Source organism: Rhinolophus sinicus, chromosome 1 (genome assembly GCF_057876585.1).
Source record: "Rhinolophus sinicus isolate RSI-liver-muscle chromosome 1, RSI-T2T, whole genome shotgun sequence".
NCBI lineage: Eukaryota > Metazoa > Chordata > Mammalia > Chiroptera > Rhinolophidae > Rhinolophus > Rhinolophus sinicus.
In genome coordinates, this window is record NC_142501.1 from 117256498 (window position 1) to 117275989 (window position 19492).

Consider the following 19492-nt stretch of genomic DNA (forward strand, 5'->3'; position numbering starts at 1 on the left):
GTTCATTATCAAGTGCAAACTAGAAAGGCAATAGCAGTATTTCTGTTGCTCCCTGAAATAGTTGTTTTTTTGGGGGGGCGGTGGTGGCACAGCAACACATGCAGTGTGAGTGGAGGTGGCCCACAGGCAGATTGAAGACAAACAAACCAAAAGTCCACAATGAAGACGAGCGAGGGCTTTGGAGAGTTTTTATTATGTACATAATAAATAAATATTTTAATAGTATAAAGGTGCAACCAAGTGAAGACTTACCTAGAAAAAGACATGCAATACCCCCTCCCAGTCCTGTGTCCATCCCAACACTTGAATGTATTCAACACGCTACCTCTCTTGAAGCTAGGCTTCGAATAAAGTGGGAATTAATTTTCTAGGTAGCTTTTTTAAGCCGAGAAGTTAAAAATCTTCACCTGTTGACAGGTCGCAGCAGCATAACCAGGGCACAATCCAGTAGCCCGATCCGCTGGGGCTGCCTCCCTCTGTCTCTAAACATTAGGAGCCGATGTGCCGTGGAGGGGCCCTCAGTGTTTCAAGTGCGGCCCACCGACCAGAAGCACGGCTAAGAGATGCAGCATCTTAGGGACCACATGAGACCCACTGAAGCAGAATCCACGTTGAACGAGACCCGCAAGGGACTCGTATCCAGGTGGAAGTTTGGGAAGCAGTGGTTAGGACAGCAAGCCCGGCGGGCTTTCTATGGGGCTGCCCCCCACCCAAGGCAATCTGGAGACCAGGCAAGTTATCAAGTACTACTTTCATTATATTACATTTCACTTTATAACATTTTTCAGTTTTATTTACCTTTTCTCTGGAGTAACAGCTGTTTCCCGTTTCTTTATCCATAAGCCTAAATTTTCAAAGTCATTTGGCTTCATGGTACCATCTAAAGAAATGTCCACTTTAAATTATGTACATAAACAGGGTAGGAGAAAATGGAAAATATTTTTCAAGTTCAGTGTTAGGTATGATAATAGGTAATTTTTTTTTTTCTTTTTCTTTTGTGACAACTGTTAACTGGCTCATTTGCAAACCGGTGTTTTCACAGCAAACTGGGAAGTGACTTAGCGCATTATCTGGAAAGATGACACGGAATGAGGACCACATGGAAGGGGCCGGGGTGGCGCCATAGAAAGCGCAGAACAAGACCGCAGGCACACAGACTGGTGTCCTACAACAGGCCCAGGTGCATCTGCTTCCACCTGGAACAGCAGTCCCGCTAACTGCATCCCCTGCACTGTAAACTCTGGAAGAGCGGGGCTCATCCTGTATGACCTGACAGACAGGAGGAGGTCTACGATGAGCCGCGAAGCAGTAAGCGAATACACGAACAGCCCTTAAACCCCGGTTCCTCCTCCATCCCTCTGCCCTTTGCCCTTTCCATCCCTGCAAAGGCAAGAGCATGAAAGAAACCTTCACTCCACTCCCGATGCCAAGATGCCTCTCCCACCGGAGACGTCTCCACCGTGGCTTCCAGGAGGCCCACAGACAGGAGAGGCTTTTTCCCTCTGAGAACTAAATCGCTCCCACCCGCGCACGGCAGTGATTGGCACCCGCTTATCTCTAATACACTGTTAGGACACTTGTAGGACTTGGAAAGATCAACGCTGTACATTCAACAACATTTACCTATGCTAAGATCTGGGTATAAGTGGTTATTTTCAACAGTTTTTCAGAGTCTCTTTCTTCTGCGGCTGAAATGGACTTGACAGAGGTTGAACTTTCTGTACCATGTTGGTTGCTGTGATGTGGACACTTTTCATTCACCCAAATGAAAAAGCAAGAACAAGAACGAGGGAAGAAAGTCAAGGAGATCGGTCACGACGACGGCGAATTGTGTTCTAAATAAATGACGTGAGATTCACGACGACGGCGAATTGTGTTCTAAATAAATGACGTGAGATTGGTCGAGGAGGCTCGGGTTGGGGAAAGCTCTGCTGGGAAAGCCAGACCCTTTAATGTCGGAACATCTGGTTGAAGATTAACCAACCAAGCAGAATAAATGGGAAAAGAGGCTTGATAGGAATTTAGGCGAGGACGATAGATCAGACGTAGCTACCGGGTCACAGACTGAGAACAACACCCACGAGTCATTACGCCCCAGTGGTCTGAGCAAGCTCAGCGACTTCACTGATAATTTTGCAAAGAGAGAGAGAGAGAGAGAGAGAGAGAGAGAGAGAGAGAGAGAGAGAGAGAGAGAGAGAGAGAGAGAGAGAGAGAAAGGAACGAAGGAAGGAAGAAAGGAAGAAAGGAAGGGAGAAAGAAAGACGTAAAAGAAGCTCTTTTTTTCCCCAAATGCTTTAAAAATAAACTCGGGAGGCTCGGTGGTGGGTGATGTCATTATTCTCTTATGCCCCCAAAGCTACAATTCCCCTGGGAGGGGGTGTGCTGCAGGAAGCACCTTCCTCCCCTTCTCTGCATGATTAATTCTTCGCCTTCAAACCCCAGCTCCAAAGCCCTGTTAGCCTCCCCCACTGCCCGGTAGTCATTCCCGCCTCTGCACCCCTACACGCTTTGCTTGACAGCGCTTTTTGTTTATCAGTGCTTCCCCCACAGAAGCCTGAGTTCCTGAAGAGCGGGGGCTGGGTCTTAATTATCTCTGGAGCCCCGCAACTTGGAAGCCGAGGATGTGACTGATCGTGCCTGCTTTCCTTATAAACACGTGAGCCGTGCTTGTGGGCAGCTTCACTGCGGCCCAGGAGCTGGGTGGCTCCGATTGGAGTCCTGTGCAGAAATCAGGCCTGAAGCAATCAGTGTGACCGCCTGAAGCAACCGACAGGCACGCTGAAAGGAGGAGGAGGACGCGTGTGGATTTCCACTGCCACGCGGCACCAGCACAGGACTTCAAGCCGCAATGGTTTTTTTTCATGCCTAAAAAGGAATCTCTCCAAAATACCTCTCAGGGTTATGAGGAGCAAAACAGATAATGGATCTGAAAGCACTTGACAATCTATAATGGATCATACAAATTTGAGATAATAATATCAACATTGCAGTGGTGAGAGGTACGAAAAGCAGAGACTCTTTGTTGGACTTGTGTGTGCAGATGGTTGGATACATGGGGGATGGATGGATGGATGGATGGATGGATGGATGGATGGATGGATGGATAAAGAAGGTCTCCTCAGCCATGAAGCAGCTAACGGGAAGATAAGGTTAGAAAGTGTCTAACTTCAACTCTTGGCAGTCCACTCTCTTCTGTAAACATCTTAAAGATTCTGAGTTTAGAAATGGGCAGGTAAGAGGAAGGAAAGCCCAATGAACAAAATGTTATCTAACCAGGGCACATAAACAATACCCCTGGTCCGGAAGGTAGTAACTCCTTTTGCATGTTTACTTAGCATTTATGTAGGTAATTTAACATGAATTGATTTAGAATGCATGTTTAATATTTTATGCGACATCTAATAGATTTCCATCAAAACATCGAAAAAAATATCATTATAGGCAATGATTTTATTTTTAAAGTTGAAGAGGCAAATGGGGTTCAAGATGATAAAAAGACAAACTGTTTCAAACAGTAGTGGGTAAGTACACAATAGGCACCTTTTATCAATGTTAACTCCAACGAAAAACCTAAGTTACAGCAAAAAATCAATTCTAAAGAAACTACAAAGTGTGCGCTAAAAAACAGTTTAATAGTGTGCTCTGCTATGAGGTGAGGGAGCTAAAGGATCACTTTCCGAGTTTCATATCGCTAGGCCGTCTGTAAGTTTATAGGAAAGGGGAAAATGCATGCATGCAAGTGTATGCCCTGTGTGCCCAGGGAAGTCTTCTAGGAAGGAGAGACTTTATTTCGCTGCAGCCATACTGGTAACATTTGGACAATCCCCAGACTTAGGGTGCCTGGAGAGCAAAGCCACCTTTTAAAAGGGCTCCCTGTGCTCAAGCAGATGGGCTGTAAATTTGACCAGACTGCAGTCACTTGTCCTCCACCCTCACCAGTTGAATGCATTCACTTTTCTCTCCCTTTCCCACATGCTCTATCACACACTCAGAAACATGTGCAGCAGATGGCAGGTAACAAAGAAAGACTGATCAGCCGAGCAAGAAGTGGAAAACCTTGTTCTGAAGGAGGCAGCTAAAAACCAATCACCTCCAACCAGTGATTAGATGGGAATATGTAAAATAATCAAATGATATTAAACACAAGTAACTTATTCTGTGCCATTTTTTAATTCATTAAAAAAAAAATTTTTTTTTTACATTTTTATTGGGGAAGGGGAACAGGACTTTATTGGGGAACAGTGTGTACTTCCAGGACTTTTTTCCAAGTCAAGTTGTTGACCTTTCAGTCTTAGTTGTGGAGGGCACAACTCAGCTCCAGGTCCAGTTGCCGTTGCTAGTTGCAGGGGGCACAGCCCACCATCCCTTGTAGGAGTCAAGGAATGAAACCGGCAACCTTGTGGTTGAGAGCCCACTGGCCCATGTGGGAATCGAACCATCAGCCTTCGGTGTTAGGAGCACGGAGCTCCAACCTCCTTAAGCCACCGGGCCGGCCCCTCTATGCCATTCTTAAGAAGCAGATAATGGTTTTGTGTATTACAATATTTGGAATAACACACTTACATTTATCTTATGCTATTCTGTTTTCCTAGCTCAGAATAACCACAGATTTCCTTAATATGTATATTTAAAAAATCGATACAATAATAGAGTGACCAACAAGTCCCAGAAGATGACTTTCTGTCACATTAAACACAGAATAAATGTAGGGCTCTGAGGTTCCACCTTCAGGAATCGGACTGAACAAATGTATCTCATGAGCAGTAAAGCAGGAAAATGTTCTAAATTTGCAACAAACAAATAAACAAAAACACCTGTCCTTTTATAAAAATCTCTATTTTAATATAAAGAACAGAGGGCTATTTATACTACTACTTCTGTCTGTGTAGAAGTCCAAAGAAGTCAGATAAAGGGTCTGGGAGAAGTATGTCCAGTAAAAAGGTAACTATCTGAGCCACGTGGTGACTCAGAATTCATGTTAGCGTCACCGGCCATTGCCCTCGTCAAGCCACTTCAGGTGTGTGCCTTCTGAACAGCAAGGTAGAGTGGAAATGAGTCGGAGAGAGCCACCCCTGTCAGCATGAGCACACCTCACCTGCCAGGCCATCTGTGTTCATGGAACCACAGCAGTGACAAAACCCTGCCACATGTGTGTTCTGTCTCCCACTGCTCCTAGGAGCTCAGCACAAGAATTAGAGGGCAGTGGCCTTCAGTGGCAACGAACCTGGCAACTGTCTCCTTACTAGTCTTAGGAAGAGGCCTGGGGAAATACTGTGTCTAACACATCAGTTCTTTTTCCACCAGCACCTCACATAAAGAGAAACTGAGCGGGGAGCAACTGCTGAAGCAGCACCACTGACCAATCAGAAATGCTGTCATTATCTTTTGTTCTACAACAGGTACTGCTACTCAAATACTCCTATCACTAAAACTTGCCAACAGCCAGTGCGTTAATGGCACAAGCAGAGGAAATAAGGAGACAATCATATATCTTGTCTCAATTTCCAAATGGTATGTATGTCCAGTCTTTAGGGCAGCTTTGTAAGTCTCAAAGAACTTTTCTTTTTTTTCTTGTTTTTTGTTTTTTTTTTACAGTAGACCATCTCCTGGTGTGCTCAACACAGACTTGAATTTTCTGCCTTCCGTAATTGATGTTTAGAACTTTATCATGTTTTTGAAAAGGCTATTAGAATATTTAGAGGAATTAACTCAATACACTCATGACTCAAAGGGGTTAATGAAATGTCCCAAGTAACTTCTAGAAGCTTCTTAGTCCTTAAGAGATTCTGGCACTTGTTTGAGTGTATCAACTCTGGCACCTTCCAGTTGGCATATACATTTTGGTTTTCTTTAAGGAGAACAGACATTGCAACGGTCCTATACAGCCTGTAGCTGTGCACCAGTAGTATGCAAATATTAGACTCTGAAAGGGTTATTTTTATTTCCTCTTCCTTTCCCATTCCTTCTCCACCTTCTCCACACATGCACAAGAATACATCACACATCATGGCTTATCTGCTATGTGATAAAGTGGTTCTACCTGATCAGGTAGGATATTCAGTAAGGAAACAATGTGATTGACTATATTAAAGAAAAACAAAAGTCTGCACTAAAACATTGTTGTAAAAAACAAACATACTGGTGAAACCTCAATTTTGATTTCTAAAAGTGTTGCAACACTCTTCAAAAACCAAAGCCATTTATAGCTGACAAGTAAAATGTATGCACTATATTGTCTGTCTGTCTGTCTGTCTGTCTGTCTGTCTGTCTATCATCCATCCATACATACATAAATCTGCCCACCAAAATGGCTAACATTAAAAAGACTAACACCACCACACGTTGATGAGAACGTGGAGTAATAGAAATTCTCACATATTTTTTGGTGAGAGCATAGAAAGATACAACCAATTTGGAAAAAGTTCTAGCAGTTTCTTATGAAACTAAACATTCACCTACCCTATCAGCCAGAAATGCCTCTCCTCAGTGTTTTCCCAAGAGCAATGACAACATATGTCTGCAGAACAACTGTAAAAATGTTCATAGCAGCTATATTGACAATAGCCAAACACCTGAAAAACCTGTGTGTGTATCAGTAGGAGAACAGATAAAGTGTAGAACAGCCATACCATGGAATACTATTCGGAATTAAGAAGAAACAATCTACTGATAAAGGCAACAAATGGATGGATCTCAAAAAACATCATGATGAACGAAAGCAGCTAGAGTATATGCTGTATGGTTCCATTTATATCAAGTTCTAGAACAGGTGAAAAAAATAATCTATGGTGGGAAAAAGTCAGAATAGTGGTTGCCCCTAAGGGGTAGAAAGGGGTTTACAGACAAGGGGCACGAACCAAGTTTCTGGAATGATAGCAATCTTCTGTATCATGATGGGATTTGGGGTTGCACAGATGCATGCATGTCAACACAAGATTTGTATATTTCCTTGTATGTAAATTTTCCTATGAGAAAAAAATCGTAAACAAATATTAAATACTAATTAATGACATGTATGCTGCAGTATTTGAAGAGCACTGACATCTGAGACATATTTTAAAATACATCAAAAAATAAGATGGATTAATGGATAGATAAAGGGATGAATAAATTACAGATAAGTATAATAATAAAGCAGGTTTAGTAAAATGTTAGTTTTAGAATGTAAGTGGTAGGTATGGGTATTCACTGTAAAATTCTTTCTCTTCTTTTATATGGTGGAACATTCTCATGAAATAAGTCAGAAAAAATTAATAACATAATAACATCATTTAAAAAATTATTTTTGGGATCACTGCATCAGCAAAGAGGAACTAACCAGCTTTTATTTTTTTTTAAGCGTGAGAAAGATTAAACTTCTGCAAGTTCAAATACCAAATAAATACAAGGAAGTATATTTCACACTTACTTCAGAGTCAATAAAGCCCTTGTTTGATGCCAAAAGGGGAGAGCAAGGGCATCTCATTATGCCTTACATGTCCAAATGGACAGTTTTACAAAGAACCACTTCCTTCCCTCGCCCCAACTCTCCAATGGATGGGTTCGAACAAGTTTCTCTTGTTATATAAACAGTTGGCAAATTATTAATGGACTTGAAACACAAGCCAGAAGATTCCTCCACTCCCAGCTGGCTGTAACCCTCAATCCCACCCAGTTCCATCAGACCTCCCTCAAGCTCATTGGAGCTACTTGTGCAAGCTTCTTAACCCTCTGCACCTCCGCACGCTGCGGCACCACGCACAGAGCTGTGCTTAGGAGCTCTCGCTCAGCAAATAACTGTTCAAGGTTGCTTTCCATGGTTCAAAGGCAAACGGGGGCCGCACGAGTGGGCATTTTTGTCTTTCTGCGTAAAAACGTCCAGGCCCACTAAGAACCCCCTTTTTATGTTGGTAAAACGCCATGATTAAAATTGCGTGAAGTTATAAATTTAACCCTCCAAGTCATAAAGCTGCCCAGTCTGAGGGTGAAGTCCAGGCAGCTTGGTGCCACACAGGTAGACTCTGCCACTTACTGTGTGACTTCGGGAGAGTGGTGTAACCTCTCTGAGCCTCACATGCCTCCTCTATAATGTGAGACGGATATTTACACCTCACAGGATTGATGTGAGGATTAAGTAAAATAATCCATTCAGGTACTTAGCATTGCGCCCGGCACGAAGTGACGTGCCCAAAACACGTTAGCTAATCGTTATTTTTTTCACGTCTAGGTGAATGAAGCTGAGAGTGCCTGTCACAATTATACTGATTTAACATTAAGGGTAACAGAGACACCATTAATATTTACCATTCAAAAATGTAGTAAGTCACAGTCATCGAAATGAACTTCATTTCCAGGTTCTCGGGGTCAAAATACAAAACCTCAGGACCACTTCAAATACAGCATCTGGTACTGCATAGCTGCCTTACGTCTTCCTTGCATGTGAGTCCCTAGAATTTAGAGTTTAGTCCATAGAGTCCAGATCTAAAGTCTCAGGGCAGGAAGGGGCAGAGAAAGCACTGATCCAAACGCTTCTCAGGACTCCCTGAGAGGACACCCTCGCAGTTCTCTTCCCTGTTTTCCTCAGTCTCCCTGATGGGAGTAGATGTGCCCATTGGAGCCCAAGTGACCCCTTACTCTACATTACAGCTGCAGCAGGCAAAATGAGCCCCCAAAGACGTCCACGCCCCCTGGAACCTGTGAATACATTAAATGGCAAAATGGACTGCAGAGGTAACTCAAGTTGTAGACTTTAAAATAGGGAGATTTTCCTGGATTATCCAGAAGGTCCAGTCTAATCACATGAACCCTTAAGTGCAGAGAACGTTCTCAGGTTGTAGTCAGAGACAAGGCACAGGGAGATATACAAGAGACGTGATGGGTGAGGATAACGTGCTGTTGCTGTCTTGGTAATGGAAGGGACAAGGGGACAAAGAACACAGGTGGCCTTAAGGAGCCTTAAGAAGGTGGCCTTAAGAAGAAAGGTCCCCACTGACAGCCCGCAAAGAAACAGGGACCTTGGCCCTCCATCGGCAAGGATTGAATTCTGACAACTTGGGTGAGTCTGGAAGTGAATTCTTCCCCGGAACCTCCAAAAAGGAGCATGGCCCTGCTGAACCTTCATTTTGGTCTTGTGAGACCTCAGCAGAAACTCAGCTTTGCTCAAACTTCCCACTCATTGAAAACGATGGGGCAACAACGGTGCTGCTTCAAAGCTGCTATATTTGGGGTCATTTGTGAAGGCAGCAATAGAAAACTAATGCAATGGCCCTTAAAATATTTGAGGTTCCCTAAACGGTCTCCCTGTATCTTTTTTAGTCTAGATCACACATTCTCTGGGATGGACCATCTTTAATAAACAGGGCTGGGAAGCTACTTATTCGTCTGCCTGACTTTTAAAAATGACAACAATGTGCGTGGAGTTCCTCCAGCTGATGAACCCGGTTCAGCTCTTCTGGGGCTGAACCTGTGAGGACCAAGGAGAAGGTGCTGCTAGAAGGGCTGCGTAAACACAGGGGCCTGTAGCTCCAGCCCAGCACTCACGAACGTCCTGGATGGATAATTTGAGGCCAAGAGACCTGATTTGAAGCTCTCCTTTGATGTGCTGGGGAGGGTCAATCAACCTTCAATTTGGTATCTAGAACCAAACACAATCCTTCGGCAGGACACAACAGGATTACCTCCTAACCTGCTTTCTAGAAACCATGCGTTCATTAGGACAGCCTAAGCTCACCCCAGCAATTTGGGTAACCAAGTCACACTCTCTACGCACTTTTTACCTAACGCATCTTGTAGTTACCTAAAAGGTCCAAGTCTTTTCCTTATTGATTAAAAACAGAGGTTTCTTCCTTTCTATTCTGTAATTTTGTTAACTTTAACCCACATTTACTGCCCGCAGAGTTTTTGTTTTTACTCTAAATTTTGCAACCCCATGCTATAGACTGAATGCTGGTATCCCCCCAAAATTCATACGTTGAAACTTAGTCTTTCATGTTATCATATTTGAAGGTGGTGTCTTGGGAGGTGATTGTGTCATGAGTGGGGGGCCCTCGTGAATGGGATTAGTGCCCTTAATAAGAAGAGAGCCCACAGGGAGCTCCCTCGCCCCTTCTATGTGAGGCCACAGCAGAAAGATGGTGTCTGTGAAGCAGGATGTAGACCCTGACCAGACAGTAATCTGCCAGCACCTTGACCGTGGACCTCCCAGCCTTCAATCCTGGGAGAAATAAATTTCTGTGTTTTCTATGCCACCCAGTCTCTGGTATTCTGTTATAACAGCCTGAATGGACTAAGACACCCCCTTTCACTTTTATCTCATGAGGAACGTATGATCAATTTCCCAGCAATGTACTCATCCAAATTCCTGATAAAATATTATTAACAATAAACTATAAATTATAAATGACTAATAATCAAATAATTAAGTTAATAAGCAAAAAAATAATAAAATGTTAATATTAAAATATTAAGACCCAAGTTACATGTGCTTTAATTATTTCTGTTAAGATAAATTTCCATTAGAAAATGCTTCTTGCTGACCCTTCTCTCTGAAAGGAGATACAAGCGATAACTGGTGCAAAGAAACCAAACCACAAACACATTCCAATCCTACCAGTATAAAGAGAAAGAGACTGAACCTCATCCACTGAGACTTTGCTACTAATTACTGTTTTGAAATCGTAAGTCTTACTCATCTGAGTCACCTTATGGGTTCAAGATAGCTTTCATGAGTGTTCAACATCTTTAATTCAGCTCAGTCAAAATTGCATTAAAAATTACATTACAGGCCAGCCCGGTGGCTCAGGCGGTTAGAGCTCCATGCTCCTAACTCCGAAGGCTGCCGGTTCGATTCCCACATGGGCCAGTGGGCTCTCAACCACAAGGTTGCCAGTTCAATTCCTCGAGTCCCGCAAGGGATGGTGGGCAGCATCCCCTGCAACTAAAATTGAACACAGCACCTTGAGCTGAACTGCCGCTGAGCTCCCGGATGGCTCGGTTGGTTGGAATGTGTCCTCTCAACCACAAGGTTGCCAGTTCGACTCCCGCAAGGGATGGTGGGCTGTGCCCCCTGCAACTAGCAACGACAACTGAACCTCGAGCTGAGCTGCGCCCTCCACAACTAAGACTGAAAGGACAACAACTTGACTTGGAAAAAATAGGCCTGGAAGTACACACTGTTCCCCAATAAAGTCCTGTTCCCCTTCCCCTCCAAAAAAAATTACATTATAAATCTTTACCTCAATATGAATTTAATATTTTTTCTATTTAAATTCCAATCTCAAAAAATAAGTCTAAGCAAATGAAATGTTCGTCTGACTTGGAAATAGTCTTTCTTTCCTACACTAAAATTATGCTTCTCTATCCCTGTGGGTTACAGCATAAAACAAAATAGTAAAACAAACCGATCTTTTATAAACTCAGTACTCACTTCCAAGGTATCTTTTCCTAAGCCAGCTTTTCCTACGCCATTTACTATTTCCCACAATTCCAAAAGATACTGCCAGTTCTGATATTTGAGTATGTGTTTCTATGTTTTATATAAAAGGGTTCGAAAGATTTGACGAACATATTAAATTCATATTTGATCATCATATCTTCCCATGAAATTTAAGTAAAATGAGCTTTAACCAATTGTTTCTGTAATTATTATTCAGAGCGTCAACCGACATCGGAAATCACCATAGAACCAATATTTTCCAATCCACGCAGTAACTGCTTAAATATCTGATCACTAAGAGGACATCTCTTACAACTTCAGAAGCAATGGGCTGAATGCTTATGCTCTATGGAATAAAACTTCCTATGTCCACTATGGATAAATCCTTGGAATAGCCAGAAATAAACATCACAGACAACTGACAGCTGGACTTTAGTCATTCATGTGTTCGTGGGTTTTATCTTACTCAAGAAAACTCTTGGCTAATTACAGTGATGTCCTTCTGACTTTATGAATTTATTTTTCCATTTATTTTCCAATTGGATTGTAAAATATCATAGGGTATGAACTTTTAAATACAGAAAAGTATATTGGCGCCCTCCACGGCACCCCTTTTTGTCTAATAAGTATTTAGCATATTGCCTTCATATAGCAGATGCTCAATATTTAGGATTCCAAGAGCAGAAAAAAGGGACAAAGCTGTAGGTAAAGGGAAGTGAGGATGTATAACAGTTATTCAGGGAACAATGGGTGGAATGTTCTAGCTGGAAAAGATGATTTAAACTGGTGAAGTTTAGGAGATAAAGTTGGAATAGGCATAGGAGAAAAGGCAGGAAGATTGTAAAGGCCACACTTAGTAATTTAGACATACTTTGAGTAACATGAAAATATTAAATGTTTTTCTGCAGGAAAGAAACATGAATAAAATGGTGTTTAAAGAGGGACATCATGGGAGAAAGCTTGAATTGAAAGAACAAACTAAAACAGAAAGGGGCCGGGGGGCCGGATGGCTCAGTTGGTTAGAGCGTGACCTCTTAACAATAAGCTTGCTGGTTCTATCCCCGCATCCCGCATGGGATGATGGGCTGTGCCCCCTGCAACTAGATTGAAAATGGCAACTGGATGTGGAGCTGAGCTGCGCCCTCCACAACTAGATTGAAGGACAACAACTTGGAGCTGATGGGCCCTGGAGTAACACACTGTTCCCCAATATTCCCCAATTAAAGAGAGAGAGAGAGCAAGAGAGAGAGAGATGCTGTCTTCAACATCTACCTTACGCCCTGAGGACTAAGGTACGCGGGCTAAGGTATGCGTGATAGCGAAAATGAAGAGAACTGAATAAATGAATGTTTACGAGGTATGCTGGGAAGGCATGCATGATACCTTAACATGTGGTAAGGTCTTCAGCCGTAAAACAACTGAGTGATTCCCTCCATTATTTATTTACCTCTTTGGCCAAAGCCCTGAAATAGAGAAGGTTCAAGCTTCTCTCCAGTCTTGGATTCATGTCCTTGGGAAGAGAATCGAGCAGGATACTTCCTTCTCCTTCTCCTTCTCCCGGCCCATGAGGTTTGAGTCCCACATTAGACCACTGTATTGCCAGTGACCCCTTCAGCTGCTGTTCTGGGACCTGCCCAAGTCTCACATACCTTTCCTGTCTGGATTACACTGAGCTTAAATCTTTCGCTCCCAGTGAGACGGAAAGTGCACAAGACCAAGCAGTTTCACTCTTCCTGTGTTCCTAATAGGTGTGGTGTCAAGGACGACCCAGGAGTTTCCGCAGCTTCTGCCCTCTGCCTGCACCGGAGGGTGTGCAGTTGTTCCTGTGGGCCTGGCCAGGTGCTGGTGGGGCCCATCTGCCTAGGAGAGGCAGAGATCAGAGGGCGTGTGCTGAGCCTCCGAGAGGCCACTCCGAGTTGGGGGCAGGTTCCCTACCATTTCACCAGATGAAGGCATTGGGGCCTATGGTGACATCCAATCACAACACTCTTTTACCTCATTTAGTACCAACAGATGTTTCACCAAAAATTAGAGCAAAGCTTCAAAGCAAGCAAGCAAGCTTTCTAAAAGTGGCTCTTGGCAGGGGCTGAGGCGCTCCACAGTCTCCCTGTCGCTGTGAATAATCCCAACTCTGGAAGGAACACAGACGACTCACCACACATCGCTTTTAAATAAAAGTCACAGCTCACTGATCTCATCTGCAAAAATAGAAGTACGTATTTTGGAGCTTGTGGTAAGGGTCCTCAAGGACCCCCAACGTGGCTCCATTTTGGCAGAATTTTGTTGAAAAAGATGCAGAAGTTCCATGTTCTTCTCTAGCTGTTAGCTTCAGTGGCTTGGTCCCAAACCATAGTCCACACTCGACCACTACCCTAACCTCACAGGTGCACCTCTTTTCCCAGTTCTCAGGTCTGTATGAGTTTTCTATTGTGACGATAACAAATCCCCATAACATCGTGGCTTTAAATAACATGGAATGACGATTTTATAGTTTTGGAGCTCAGAAGCCCCAAATCAGCATCATTGGGCTAAAAGTGAAGACGTTCGCAAGGCAGCACTCCTTCTGGAAGCTCCAGGGAGTGGGGTCCATTTCCTCTCCTTTTCCAGCTTCTAGAAGCCGCTCTCATTCCTTGGCTCATGGCCTTTCCTCCACTTTCACAGCCATCCCTGAGGCACCTGTAACCTCTCTCTGACTCTGAGTCTCCGCTTCTATGGTCCCACTGTCTCTGCCTCTGCCTCCCACTCGTAAAGTTCCTTGTGATTATGCTGAATAATCCAGAATGAATAATCCAGAACAATCTTCCCAGCTCAAGCCCCTTAACTTAACCAGTTCTGCAAAGTCCCTGTTGCTGTGTAAAGTAATATATTCACAGGTTCCAGGGATTGGGATTCGGGCATGGACAGCATTGGGGGGCATTTTTCTAGCTGCCACAAGGTCTGTGTGGCTCGAAAGCACCCTTCTCTCAGGTCACCTCACTTCTCTCAGCCTGGGTTACCTCGTCTCCATAACAAGGAGTATCAACTTGACCTCCAAGACCCTTCTGATACTATATAAGTACATCTACCTTGATTTCTGAGACATCTATAGAAATGTGCTACATAACTGCACCTGTAAGATTACCGACTACACAGATTATAAAGTAGAGAAAGGACACCCAGATTTCAAGTCTCGTTGCTGGGCCGGAGAAGGAGGTTGAAAGATGAGGAGTTTGATATAAATTGATAGAGCTAGGATACAAGGTCAAGGAAAGAGAAAAGGTGGGGTCATTCACATAAAAGTGTCTAATGAACACAACCTGTAAGGATTAATAAATTCTATAAGGAGTATATAAAGGAAAAAGGGTAGATATTTTCAGACTAACTAGAATCTGAGAGGAAGAGGAGATGGCAAATCATTTCAAGCAGAGGCTTGATCACAGGAAGGTGGAATCTTCTTAAATACGCTGACGGAACTGTTTACTTTCAGGGAAATTATTATAAACTACTTTCTAAAGAGATTGACTGTGTCAAATTTGACCTATTTACAAATTCCATTTTACAAAAATAATGCTTTTTTTTAAATGTAGGGCATACTATTGGATCATATTGCAGACTTTCTTTTTAAAAGCTATTATTTCATATAATTAATTGGCATATTCGAGTGCTGATGCTTAATTTTAAAAATATGTTCGGTTCCATGTTTGCTGGACCTGAACAATTTAGGTAGGGCTGTAGTCTGTAAAAGTTCTGAAGACATATTTGGTGATATCAAAAGAAAATGACTTGTATGTAATATTTCTCTATAACTTGATCAAACTACAACAGCTTTATTGAAGTATATTGTAATTTCCATTAAACACATTTCACAAAAGGTACAAAAGGTAGTTATCACAGGACAAATTCTTCCAACTAGATTTCTGAAAAAAATTTTATCCAATTTTTCCTTCAGTATACAGCATTGTACATGTACGCTGGTGTCTGTCCAACTTATTTCCATGTGCTTTTCTAGTAAGCAGTGTGTACTAAAATTACTAAATTAGTATTTCTTAACAATAAGAAAGATGTACAGTTAGATTTACAGAGCTATCATCACTAATTTGTTCAAAATGAAGAGTTAACTAAAACTTAGAAAGTACTTTCATTTTGCAAGCTATTAGTTTAGAAATCTAGGCAATGGCTTCTTTTGGTTAGGATTTTTCAGCTGATAAAATACAAACTTTCTTTGCTGTAAATCACAACATATTATAAGACAAGTACAAACAGGATACAAAAATAATTCATAAAGTCCTTTCCAGGACTTTGCCAGAAATTCCCTAAGCTTTGCTGTCACTTCCGCATAGGGCTGTCACACCTGGCTTGCGATGACGCCCAGCCACCTCTGCAGTCCAGGTCCCACAGTTTCCCAGGATGTGAGCCCATGAGTTTTATTTAGATGATATGTTCTTAATATAATGTCAGCACAAGTCAGCTTTGTTGGCTGACCCCCCTGCTATCTTATATGGCTTTATGGTCTTTCAACTGATCAATGTTCCAATAATGGAAATTTGAGTTTGGCAAAGAACAGACCTCTCAGAGCGGAGACAGCCAACCATTCACCTCAAATGCTATGGCAGATTGTAGCGTCTCTGAGATGAACCAAAAGTTAACACACCATTGCAAAATTAGATAATGAGCAGCAAAGTCAAGATCATACAATAGAAGTCTGCGTATGAAGTCCTTACTTAGCTCTGACTTTCTTTTGGCACATGAAGAGTGCTGGGCTTCAAAAGTACCTCCCTGTAGAGTACATCTGCACAATTTACTGCTCTTCAAGGAGAGCCCCCCGCCCCCACCAAGCCAGCCTCAATGCACAGTTTGTGAGAGATGGAGAAAGTGAAAATTAGTCAATACTTTGGAATAACAGTTTCTGTAAAATTTCCGGAAAAAAAAAAAAAAGGTACTATAAACACTTTAGAGCAACTTAGATGAAACACTTAATAAAAACATTCCATCATGATCTAGAGCTAGTTCAAATCCATGATTAGTACAGCCTCTCTGTGACAACTAACTGTTGACTGGGAAATCCCTTTGCTGATTCAAAGCAGCTACAGTAAGAAGAGAGAATCTGAGGCCAAACCTTAAATCTTATCTTGAATATATAAACAGCAAAGTAATGCCAAAAAGTTTTGCAAGATGTCCTCGGATGAGGTACTAAAGATTCATTTAATAAAGAGGGTGTCATTCAGTCCCAAGAATCGAATTGGAACCGTACGGTATGTGATCTGTGTGTTCCAGGTCTCTAAATTTTCCCCAAGTAATTCTAAGACCTCTTGGTGCACAATGTACACGCACAAGCATGTTCAAAGTATGTTTCAAGTAAGTTTCAACAGTAAGAGCAAAACTCTTACAAATGAGGTTTCAGGGAAGGTGAACATTGAAGTTTTCTTCTTAAAATGCGAGCTAAGAACGATGACTGCGTGTTGCACTACAGGATACGCACTAGCTGTCTTCAACCCTTCACCCACGTAGCACTGATCATGTGCAAAACAATCTACAAACTGCTGTGGAAAATGCAAAGTGAAATCAGATGTAGCATTTATCTTCATCCCGAATGTGATCCAAGAGAGTAGAGAAGACATGAATTTAAAAACTGTTACAAAGTATCAAGATGGTTTGAAGAACTCAGTGGGGCCAATGAAGGAGACCTTAGAATGTCAAAGGAGGTATTGCTCATTCCCATAAAAATGATACTATCTTAAAATCCAGATACCAGATAGTGAGACCCTGACTTCTGCTAGCGCTCCTGGGTTCAACTCTTTAAAAAGCCATCCTTATCCAATCAAGGAAGTAACCTAGGCGGAAAAATATTCCAAGATAGGTCTTCCACTCAAATCTTCCCTTACATTAAGATTCTCTTAGCCATGGCATAAATATCTTCACAGGTTGATCATTTCTCTCCCACTTCACAGGACATCCCACTTCTGAGAGTTGAGTTACCTGATCTGATTTTTAGCAGCGAGATCTCTGTAAAATGTGGTCTCTGACATAAACCTAGTCAGTTTTTTCATGACTTTTTTTTTCCCCAGTTAAGGCCAACTAACCCTTCCCCTACTAAACAAGTGCATGAACTTAACATTTCTATATATTGCGTTTCAAGTGCAAAACAAAGAATTCAACCAGTTCTTTGGAATTAATGGCCCCCCTTGAAACGCAAATATCATTCATTAAAACAGCTGATTTAAAGAGCAAAGAGGATAAGAATGAAAGAGGCTACAATTCAACACTGATGATCTAATATCCTAAACATTCATTTCCTATATGAAGAAACACATGGGTCTTTTTGAACCTCGTCAATGTCCGCCCTTCCATGATATACATTACCAAATTTATACACAATTCATAACGCTCATATTATACCACAGCTATAGAAAAAGCAATGCATGAAAGAGATGCCAGGAAATGGTACAGCAAGGCGTGGATCTGAAAGCCTTTCATTTGGCATGTAGGTAACAAATTAAACCCAGCAGACCGTGGGAAGAACGTTCTTCCCTGTCACAACGTCAGGGGTGGAACGCCATCCAGGTTCCCTGTTGCCCTATTTGTTATAAGGGAAGATGGTTAGCGTGAGGATGGGGGTAAGGCAAGGTCTGAGCAAAAGGAAGGTGGATGGAGCGCTCCTAGTTCATTCCGTCTGCAGGGCTGACTTCACAGGACACATACCTTCCTGCAAGGAAAGAACATGGGAAAGGAGGCTGGGGGCGGTGTGGGGGGCAGTGGGGTGTCCAGGGCTGCAGGGGGAACTGAGAGGCCCAGAGCGGTGTCCTGTGGGGATGCTGATGCCCCTCTGCTGAGGCCTCACTCGCCCTTTTGAAAAGGCCGGCAACAGAGAAGCACTCGATTTTGCCCCCACAAACGCGTGCAAAGGAAGCTGTGGGGGTCATTCCCAAATAAATCCGTATTTTAAAAACAAAAGACAGGCTCGTGGCCATTCTCAGAAGTGACCACGTTACTCGCAGGGATAGAAAGCAGATTTGCAGAGGCCAAAGATTAGACAAAAGGCAAGAGCTGGCGACAGACAGACCTGGAAATGATTTTTCTTTTTTTTTTAAAGTGATGAGGGCCTCCTAGTTCCAGTTCTTTCTCCCCTTCCGGGGGTGATTCCTGGGCCGTTGAGCAAATCCCGTAAGGCCCGGAGAAGACGTCGGATAGAGAAGAGGAGGAGGAGACCCCGAAACTTTCCCGAACTAACGTAAGCTGGTGGCGGGCAGCGGCCGCGGACCTCGGGGTTCCGGGATGCAAGGGGCACCCCAGGGACGGCGGCCACCCCTTCTGCCACCACAACAAAAGGGCCAAGCGCAGCCTCCGCGCCGCAGCTTTTAGGACCTGAACCCACAGATGGGAGCGGGCGGCGGTGACCCCGGGCCCGCCCCTGTGGCCGGGGCGAAGGAGGAGATGGAACCGCGTGTCAGTGTCACTGCATAAAGGAAAGGACCTTTGGATGCATCCGAACGCGCCATCCCAAGCAGCAAAGCTGGTGCCACCCGCACCCCCACCGGTCCCCCGCCTCTCGGGAGCATCTGCTCCGGGCCCCTCGGAGTCCCAGGGCGGCGCCGCCTCCTCCGGAGCGCGGCGCGGGGGCTGCAGGCCCGACTCCGGCGGCCGCGACACAATGCGGCCCGAGAGCCTCCCCGCCGCCGCCGCCTCTGCGGCAGGCCCGTGGCCCACACAAAAGCTCGCCCGCCGGGCCTCGCCACCCGGCTCCGCCGCGCACCCACCTTGAGCCCCGGCACCCGGCTCCCGTAGCGTCTTGGTCACCGCCTTCCAGACGTGGCAGCCCAGCAGGCAGAGCAGGAGCGCCGCCGACCTGCTCATCTCCGCGCCGCGGGGCCCCGGCCGGCTCGGCCTCGCCGACCACCGGGATGGAGCGGCGCGTCAGGGGCGGCCGGCCGCCGCGCCAGCCTCCATGTCGCCTGGCTCCGCGCGCGCCGGGCCCACCGCCCGATTGGCCGCGCCCCCGTCCGGCGCGGCGCCGGGCTCCGCAGCCCCCGGCCGCTCCCTCCTCCGCACACCCGGGTGGGTTCCCTGAAGCGCCGCCGCCGCGATCCCGCCCACCCTTTAACC

General features: G+C 44.2%; 1 protein-coding gene across 3 annotated transcripts in view; it reads right to left on the reverse strand.

Moving 5' to 3' along the window:
• FAM171A1 (family with sequence similarity 171 member A1) overlaps window positions 1-19273 on the reverse strand; it is a 117694-nt gene extending 98421 nt beyond the window's left edge. For all 3 annotated transcript variants that reach the window (XR_016018116.1, XM_088789008.1, XM_074324797.2), the window contains exon 1: window positions 19147-19273. Coding sequence is in view for 2 of the 3 variants with exons in the window: in XM_088789008.1 (XP_088645134.1) it covers window positions 19147-19243 (97 nt within the window). In the remaining variant the exon portion in view is untranslated. The remainder of the gene's footprint in view (window positions 1-19146) is intronic.
• Window positions 19274-19492: the final 219 nt, after the last annotated feature.